This window comes from Pollicipes pollicipes, unplaced genomic scaffold (genome assembly GCF_011947565.3).
Source record: "Pollicipes pollicipes isolate AB1234 unplaced genomic scaffold, Ppol_2.1 Scaffold_7261;HRSCAF=8764_pilon_pilon_pilon, whole genome shotgun sequence".
Lineage (NCBI taxonomy): Eukaryota > Metazoa > Arthropoda > Thecostraca > Pollicipedomorpha > Pollicipedidae > Pollicipes > Pollicipes pollicipes.
In genome coordinates, this window is record NW_023597054.1 from 29,000,113 (window position 1) to 29,009,268 (window position 9,156).

Genomic DNA, 9,156 nt, shown 5'->3' on the forward strand with positions numbered 1-9,156 from the left:
CGGCTATCTAAAGTGCCTACCTAACAAGCTCCATCCCTCTCGCGGATATAAAAAAATACGATGTGAGGCGGTTGGCACAAATCACGTTGCTCCTTGAGCAGTTGCGAGAAATTGCTTGCCACATGTGGCAGGTGTTGTAGGCATGGTCCTCGCTATAAATATGCTCCGCTAATTTAGTTTATAGTCACTCGTGGTTCGCGAGCTGTGAACCGCAATTGCGAGGAATATTATTCACATAGATAAGACGAAAGTTATGAATAGCAGAAGTGCTAAGTGCGCTTCTTCTAAGCAGTGGTAAGAAGGGCTTATTCTTGAGAAGTCCTAGGCGCACTTCTGCAGTTCATTTCGAAATTTGTTGCCAAAATATCAATACATCGTTATCTCCATTTCCTCTGTTTTTCTCCGAGGAATAAAGTTAATACTTCTGTTTTACTCACAGTTTGAATAAACGGAACTGTATTAGATGCTCAATGCCTTAATTTAGAACAAGTCAGAATTTTGGACCTTTTAGAGTAACTCGATGAATAACTGTGAAGGACAGTTTTGCTATTACATTCAATGCTATGATGAACTGATTCACCTAGCCGCTTGTAGGTAATCCAGCCGTAACTTAAATGAATCATCATGGTGTGATCCATCCACCTGTGTCTTGTACAGCTGCAAAATTATCATCAATGCTAGAGTTTGGGAAAGCCGCAGGCGCTAGGTTTCAAAGTTATTAATGAAAAGCAGTACATGTATACTGAGTAGATTATAACTATACAATGCGTTGCTTAGGTTGGGGCGGGGCCGTATCTTATCAATTGATCATTTGTTCCACCAGAAGACGTAGCGTGAGGTGCCGGCGTGTTTTTCTTGCACTTTCGATGACTCAGGGTGGAGACCTGCTGCCACCTTTGTTTCGGCGTCCCCCGCTGCCAGGGGCGTGAGAGATCGCCAGTTCTGTGACCACGGCACTAACGTGCGCTGTAGCATAGCCCAAGGCGTTCTTAGTCACCTTTGTGGTCAAATGGCAATTCATCACAAGGCGCGTAAATGTTCTCTCGAAGATTTCCGTCGGAAACGAATCAGGAGAATATGAGAAGCTCCTACAGCAGGCAGGGTATTCGCAGTGGCGGTTGTCGGCGCTGTACTCCCTCTTATGTGTGTCGTCCGGCTGTAACCCGGCTGCTGCCCACGCAGCCGGCGCCACGTCGGCGGGATCTGAGCCTGCTGCCAGTCGACATCGACGCGCCGTGTCGCGGCCGGGCGCCCGCGGCCGGTTGTCGGCTGCTGCCCATGCAGCCGGCGCCACGTCGGCGCGATCCGAGCCTGCTGCCAGTCGACATTGACGCGCCGTGTCGCGGCCGAGCGCCCGCGGCCGGTTGTCAGTTGCGAGTGGGCTCGAGCAGCGCCGGAGTCGTCCAAAGCAATCGTCGACACAACTGAGTGCGTGTCGCGGCTGTTGAGACTCGAACGCGGATCAACAGCATGCAAGCAGCCTGTTGGTTACTCTCGCTTCCGAACTCCCGCTTCCGAACAGTGCAAACATTTCCATTAGATTCTGAGTGGTAAGAGCTTTATTGGACATTGTCATGGCCTGCATCCATCGTCGGTGCTCTTCGAGACCTGGAATGCAACGACAAACCTTACGACAAAGACGTCGTTTGGAGGATTGGCACGTGCCGGATTGATCGTGTTATCGCGTAGAAGGTTGCATGCTTAGTGACGTGAGCAGATAAGGTTTACTTAAGCGAAATGGATGTGCGCTTGCGCTTAGTTTTGAGCACACTCCACGAACAAGCTCGACGTAATGTCTGTCACTTTATTCTTGTCAGAATGTCATCATGCGCGACAGGCCTGTACCAGCCCCACATGACGTTCTGTTTGTAAGGAACGTTGAAGTCTGCTGCGTATTCGGCTGCTGTCAAACTCGTCGTTCCCATCAGCGCGGAACGGGGAAGTTTCGTGGGATGCGCAGTGACAGGATCTAAGTCATTAAACCGCGCAGTGCGCTGCACGCGGCAACCAAACAACTGCCCTGGTTTCATTCACGCGCCGCTCACGCCTGTCTGTATCGGAGAGTCGGCGGCTCTATGAAGGCGTGCCAGCTTCGGTTCGCTGGCGTGCCGCAGCAGTCTGCCTCGGCTGGCAGTGTGGTGTGTGGCAGTAGTCGACCAGCACTAGAGAAGCCGACGACACGCGGTGGTGTTGCGAAGAGGCTTCATGGGGGAGGAGGAATAGGAGCAGGCAGTGAAACCGTGTGGAGACGACAAGGGGACCGACCAGGCGGACGGCGCCGTTTTAGGTGACCGAGTGCAGGCCGATCAGATGGGTGGCGGCGCCCTAGACGGCCAGGAGTCGGCTTATCAGGCCGGTCTAGGCGGCCCGCCAGCCTCAGTCTCGCTCTGTCCGGCCGAAGGGCCCGTCTAGGCGGCCGGGAGCGGGCTGATGAGACTGAGCGCGCCCGCCTCGTGCCGCGCCGCCCGCTCCATCTCGTCTTGCTGCACGTGCTCGGCGTCCGGGAAGACGACGTCGTCGTCGCGCGGCAGCTGGCGCGCCGCCTGCGGCCGCCGGCACTTGCCGAGCGCGTTGAACTCGGCGTACGGCTCGCGGTGGTGCGGCCTCTTCTTGCAGTACAGGTGGTGGCCACAGCGGCCGGCCGAGTCCCACGGCCCGCCGCACAGCTGTCCGGGACCCTGCAACACAGCACACAGGGGGCGCTGTGTCGGGCGCCGCGCCATGCAGCCGGCCGGCCTGACGTGCTGGCCAAGGTCGGCTCAGCAGCGATCAGAGGGCGGATTTTGATTGATTGTCTCTGATGTCACGTGATGAAGTGCCATGGCCGTTGGCGTTAGGAATGGCGCCACGGCATGGTCTGGGCGAGGCATTTTGTATGGCGCGCGCTGCCTGCGTCATCTTACATACCACATAGGCAACGGGCACTGAATTCGGACAAATGTTGTTGTTACTTTCGCAATAGCGTAAGCTACGAGCAGGCGTCACTCTTCGGATGCTCAGCATTGCATCGCGGCCGGCCTCTGCGCTCGTCCTCGGGCGGCGGAGCGTCTGGTTACCAGGGCACATCCGCCGCGGCCCGACGGCCATCAGGCGAGATAACTGACGAGCGCTGGTTCGGGTCGTGCAGGGCTCAGCTCACCTTGCCGCAAGTGACGCAGCAGGAGCACGTGTCCCTAACCACGCCGTACTTGCATCTGGGCTGCGCAGCTTGCATTGCTCCGGGCGACAGGGGGCGCAGCTGAGCGGGGCCGCCCTGGAACCGATGTCGCCGGTGTTAACTGAGCTGCCGCGGAACGAGCGGCACGGCAGTCAGCTGAGTGGGTTCACCCTGCACGGGGTGTTACCCAATTCAGCCGAGCGCACTCGCTTCGGAAAAATTGTCACCGAAGTCAACCGCATGGGACCGCCCTGGAAAGGTTGCCACCTGGATGGGCTGGACTTGGTTACCTTGAAACAGACGTCACCGGGGCCATTACGGCTGAGGCGGGGGGACACGGCCGACAGGTGCTTAAGCCAAGAGGTCATCGTGATACAGGGTGATCAATGCTAGTGCCGTGCACACCGCTATCAGAGGGCTTAGCTGACGGCTCGTCCTCGCATGGGTTATCACTGCTGTGACGAGGACACAGGGAGCGAGACATGGCTGAGGGTGCATGAGGAGGGTGGAGGGCACCTCCTGTGAGGGGTGCACTGCGACGCCGGTGCAGCTGATACAGCCGGTCGCGGTGTCATTTTCGCACGGGAGCGCCAGGGTCACCTCTGCTCGAGTGCAACTTTGGGCAGGGCGTTGCTACAGTGGGCGCAGCCGACAGTCGGTCCAATGTGCTGTCGCGGCTTAACCGCAGGTCGGGCCGCGCCGCGGTCGCTGGTGAGCCGCAGCACACGTGCCGCCGCCCGTAGGAGGCTGCGTCCATCGCGCGGCCGGGGCGGCGCCACATGCCGGCCGCTGCAGGTCGGGCGTGCCGCCGCAGCCGACAGCTCGTCACCGCCGCCGGCCGGCCAACGAGATCTCGATCAGTGACAGACGGACGGCGCGGCCGGCGGTGGAGCGGAACAGCCGGTCACAGGCGGACACGCTGGGGATGCCGGCCCGTGTCGGCCGGTGACGGCAGGATGGGACGAACGGCGCGGCCGGCGGTGGAGCGGAACAGCCGGTCACAGGCGGACACGCTGGGGATGCCGGCCCGTGTCGGCCGATGACGGCGGGATGGGACGGCCGGCGCGGCCGGCGGTGGAGCGGAACAGCCGGTCACAGGCGGACACGCTGGGGATGCCGGCCTGTGTCGGCTGGTGACCGTTGGAGGGACGGACGGCGCGGCCGGCGGTGGAGCAGAATAGCCGGTCGCAGGCGGACACGCTGGGGATGGGGTGGTGGTGACCAAGACGGACGGCGCGGCCGGCGGTGGAGCAGAATAGCCGGTCGCAGGCGGACACGCTGGGGATGCCGGCCCGTGTCGGCCGGTGACTGCGGGAAGGGACGGGCGGCGCGGCCGGCGGTGGAGCAGAGCAGCCGGTCACAGGGGATGTCGGCCCGTGTCGGCTGGTGACCGCTGGAAGGAACGGTTGCTCGCGGGAGGACGAGCACGGCTGGCTCATGCAGCGGCTTACCTTTGGAATGTGACGAGGGCGACCGCGAACGCCAGCCAGACGGAGAGCCGCATGCCGTGCCGTCTGGAACGGACGGCGCGCCGTTACTGGGAGCGCAGGGGCGCCAGTGGCGCTGGCGGGCGGCTGTCACCCAGTTTTGGGGTTTCACGTTCATTCGGCAGAGCGGTGGGTTAGCAAAACAACCGCATAAAACCGCGCCCATCAATCGTATTACGTATGTTCCGATCATTTGTCATCTGGACGGTTCTTGTCGTGGCCAGATGCGAGAGAGCAGGCAGCGCCGCGATCTGCATCCGCCCGACTGCATCGTGGCTCGCGTTGGGCAGGTGTATTAATGACACTTCAAAGCTGTGCACGTGGTGCCAGCAGATACGGCCTTTAATGACTGCGGTCAAAACCTAGCCTTTATCATATACTTATCCTCGACAAAAGTGTGTCTCCTAGGCTGGTGGACTGTTGCGCGGTATGTAGCGAGTGCGCCTTATAACAAAGCAGTCGGCCTGCCTGAAACCCAAATCGTCCCGGTGAACGGCGTGTTGTGCGTGTTTGGCGCTGTCGCCGCTTGTCATCTGACGTCACGCTCGCCCACGCCCTGGTCCCGTCGTCGCTGGCTCGGGCGGCCGGCCGCGATCAGCGCACTGCCGTCGGATTATCGCCGCCCGCGGCTGCTGAGGTCATCGGTAGCCGCGCTGACGGCTGACGCACGACGTCCGGAACGGCGCGATGACGGCGCCCGCCCCCGTGCCCCGTGTTGACCCGAGCACCGGCCGGGCCGCGGAGAGACGCGTCACCGGGGTGCGCCACCGGGGCGCGCCGGCGCTCGTGGCTGGTGCGCTGTCGGTCGGAGCCCGCACCCGCTGGTATCCTGTGTCTGCCGCGGTGGCCGCTGCTGTGTGTGTGCGCGGCTGCGTGTCGCGCCGCCGCTGACCGCCCGCCCCGTATGTCCACAGAGGATGGCCGGTCTTAACGTGCTGTTCGAGCACGCCGCGGCTACGGCCTGTTCGCCGTCAAGGAGTTCGAGGAGACAGGCATGCTTGCCCGAGGTGGAGGCGTCCGTCACCGACCTCAGCAAGTTCAACTCGATCGTGCATCTGGTGGGCTTCGCGCCGTTCAAGACGGGCGCCAATGCGCTGGAGAACATGAACGCCGTTTCGGAGGGCATCGTGACGGAGGACTTGCAACTGTTCCTCGACACCAACCTGCCGAGCAAGCGCAAGAAGGTGACGGTGGGCGTGTCGGAGCCCAAGCTGGGCGCCGCCATCTCCGAAGCCCTGGGTGTCAAGTGCCAGCACTCGGGCGCGTGCCTGAGATCATTCGCGGCCTGCGCCTGCACTTCCCCAACATGGTGAAGGGTTTCACGCCTGGGTGGCGTCGGGCAAGGCGCAGCTCGGCTTGGGCCACAGCTACTCGCTGCAAGGTCAAGTTCAACGTCAACAAGTCGGACAACATGATCATCCAGAGCATCGCGCTGCTGGACCAGCTGGATAAGGATATCAACACGTTCTCGATGCGTATCCGCGAGTGGTACTCCTACCACTTCCCGGAACTCGTCAAGATCTGCCCCAATAACTACATGTACGCCCGCTGCACGCAGGTGGTGCGCAACCGCAAGGAGATGACGGAGGAGGTGGTGCCCCAGCTGGAGGAGATCCTCATGGACTCGGCCAAGGCGCAGGCCGTTTACGACGCGTCCAAGTCTTCGATGGGCATGGACATCTCGCCGCTAGACCTCATCAACATCGACATGTTCGCCAAGCGCGTGGTGGCGCTGTCTGAGTACCGCACCAGCCTGCAGAACTACCTGAAGGACAAGATGGGCGCAGTGGCCCCCAACCTGGGCGAGCTGGTGGGCGACACGGTGGCGGCGCGGCTGATCTCGCACGCCGGCTCACTCACGAACCTGGCCAAGTATCCGGCATCGACCGTGCAGATCCTGGGCGCTGAGAAGGCGCTGTTCCGCGCGCTCAAGACGCGCGGCAACACGCCCAAGTACGGCCTGCTCTTCCACTCGACGTTCATCGGCCGCGCCGGCGCTAAGAACAAGGGTCGCATCTCGCGCTACCTGGCCAACAAGTGCAGCATCGCCAGCCGCATAGACTGCTTCTCCGAAACGGCGAACACCGTGTTCGGCGAGAAGCTGCGTCAGCAGGTGGAGGAGCGGCTCAAGTTCTACGAGACGGGCGAGATTCCGCGCAAGAATGCCGACGTCATGAAGGAGGCCATGGAGGAGAGCGTCGAGGTCCAGGCCAAGCTGGACAAGAAAAGAAAAAGAAGAAGAAGCGCAAGGCGGAGAGTGAAGAGAACGGCGACACGACGCTGGATACGTCTCAACTGGATGTCGACGAACCGCCGAAGAAGAAGAAAAGCGCAAGCACCAGGACGAGATGAATGGAAATGGCGACTCCACGCTGGACCTGAACGATACTGAGGACAGCAGAGCGCCAAGAAAAAGAAGAAGAAGAAGAACAAGGAGATGGAGATGGAGATCGCCGCGTAAGGGGAGGACGCGGGGCGCGCGTCCTCCTCTGCTGACCGGCAGCGCCTAACGGGTGAACCACCCTCTGGCCCGGTGGCGGGCGGCGTGCACGGCGCGAGCTGAGAGCCCGGGAGCGGACTCCGCAAGCGGAGGGACCAGGCGACCTGCAGCGCCGGCCCCGGCGACACGCACTAAGGTCACTTCGACTACCGGACGGCAGGAAGAAGGCAGTTTCGAGCAGATTCTCCAACCGCCAACGAGTGCGACAGAAGCCGTGTCGCGTCTGTAATGTTTGCTCCTTGGGTGTGACAGATTCCGGGCTCCTGTCGGTACAATAAATTTACAAAAGATCACGTCGTCTGCGGCTGTGATGGAACATTTGTAGCCTGCCCGGCAGCCGACGTGAGCATGATGCGATCGTGCTCTTGCCGCGGATTCAAGGACAGTGTAAGGGTACCTCTTGAGTCACCTTGGCTCGGGCCCTCGGCGTGCCGACACATTACGCCTCATCTCGAGCTGCGGAACCGGTCCTGAGGTGTGTCGCCGCAGGCGTATATTGATCACTGCAGTGGGACGGCATCAGAGGCTGTCTGCCCCTACCCCGGGAGGAAAGGAGACGCTATGCCGCATGCCCCTGCAGTTGATGCGCCAGAAAACCCAAACACTGTCCGCCCATCTCTCCGAGCAACCCCGTCTCTCCGCCATCCCCGGTGACGTGGACCAAGCGCTCGTGCCGCTCCTGTGACGCTGCCGTCTCCTGGCCGTGAACAGTGCCCTCTGCGCCTGCGCGCTCCCCACCTGTCCCCGCCGGGCGCCGGGAGACACGGGTGGCCGCGGTCGGCTGGCGAGCCGCGGTCGGCACCTGGCGGGCCGGCCGATCGGATCGGGAACGGCAATGCCGGCCGACGCCAAATGGCGCGCGTTGCTCTGCCGGCCGACGCCAAATGAGCTCGGGCGGGGTACCGCTCGATGTCACGTGATCGCCGATGGCGTGCCGTCCGGCGACGGCGGAAGACGCCGTTGTGAGCGAGCTCAAAGTCCGATAACACGTCACTGGGAGCTCGGTCGAGAACTCTTATCAGAGACAACTCCCAGAAAGTAAGGCGTCGCGTGAAGCGTGATGTGGTCCGGGACTGGGACTGATTTGCGAGCAGCAAGTATTCCTGAGACTCACAATTTGTTCCTTTTTCTTTTGACATCCCACAAAATTAACAGAGTTGCGGGATTAATGGATGAGGATGCTCATCATACACCTCAAGAACCAGAGTATGCTTCTTGCGACAGGACGTCGGTGACGTGTGTGCGGGTGGCGGCGGATCTGTCGGAGCAGCTTGAGTGTTTGTTCTACACAGTTCTAACCCGATGCGCGATAGGCGTCAAGTGGCGACCGACTGAGAGACCCGCTCTTCACAAGCAAAAGCACGCCATTCGTTACTTGAGGCGCCATGTAGTGGTCCCGAGACCAACCAGAGCTGCCTGGGCCCCTTCGGAGCTCGGACTATTTGTGTACATAGCGGCGTGGTTCAGACGCTTTGTCGAATCAATAGAGAAATATCGGTCTGCTTCTTAACGCGAGTGCGACTGGCGTTCCAGGAACGCTATGTTGCTCAAAAATAGCCGCAAGGTTTGGACTTAGTTCAACCGCTCTTCACTGACATGTGATGTATATAGAGCAGTTTGCCGGGAACTGGGCGCTGTTGGCCAGTGAAGAACGGGCTTGAGGTTCTCAAGCGCCGCAGCACGTTCCGGAGCGGTCGCAGACACGTGACTGGGCTATCGCCTGGGCTGGTGTTCGATTGGCCCTGTCGCGGGGCGAAACCTGCTGATCTCATTCGTCTAGCGCCATGTTTTGGCTCGTGAAGCTATCGTTTCGCTGCCTCGCATGGGGACATCTGCACTTTCCGCACCACGCATTATCGTTTGATACGGTGTGGGATTGGTGCAGATGGTGCAGATAAACCATTTTCAACTGATTTGCATGGGCTTTGGGCTCGCGTGCTTCCTTACCGGAGTTACCGCGCATGGCCTGTGTCCATTACGCAGGTTGGGCTGATTTCGTGAGATGGCCTTGC

The 9,156-nt window shown here is 60.6% G+C and overlaps 2 protein-coding genes across 2 annotated transcripts; one reads left to right on the forward strand and one right to left on the reverse strand.

Moving 5' to 3' along the window:
- Positions 1-2,146: 2,146 nt before the first annotated feature.
- Positions 2,147-4,915, reverse strand: LOC119111278 (uncharacterized). Its single transcript, XM_037235097.1, has 5 exons — positions 4,911-4,915; positions 4,609-4,671; positions 4,222-4,435; positions 3,140-3,253; positions 2,147-2,678 (listed from the first exon to the last, which is right to left on the reverse strand). The coding sequence occupies exons 1-5, from the start codon at positions 4,913-4,915 to the stop codon at positions 2,409-2,411; spliced, it is 666 nt and encodes a 221-aa protein (XP_037090992.1). The 3' UTR covers positions 2,147-2,408.
- A 646-nt stretch (positions 4,916-5,561) lies between these two features.
- LOC119111279 (nucleolar protein 56-like) lies at positions 5,562-6,996 on the forward strand. Its single transcript, XM_037235098.1, is given in 7 exon segments — positions 5,562-5,592; positions 5,595-5,643; positions 5,645-5,904; positions 5,907-5,971; positions 5,974-6,014; positions 6,016-6,869; positions 6,872-6,996. Coding segments are annotated over 7 exon segments (1,425 nt in total).
- Positions 6,997-9,156: the final 2,160 nt, after the last annotated feature.

What these genes read in the sequence shown, in the direction of transcription:
- LOC119111278 (XM_037235097.1), bottom strand. An exon ending in GCCCTCGTCACATTCCAAAG is followed by an intron (nt 4,436 to 4,608) that starts GTAAGCCGCTGC and finishes CGGCATCCCCAG; the next exon opens with CGTGTCCGCCTGCGACCGGC. An exon ending in TCCGCTCCACCGCCGGCCGC is followed by an intron (nt 3,254 to 4,221) that starts GCCGGCCGTCCC and finishes CATCGGTTCCAG; the next exon opens with GGCGGCCCCGCTCAGCTGCG.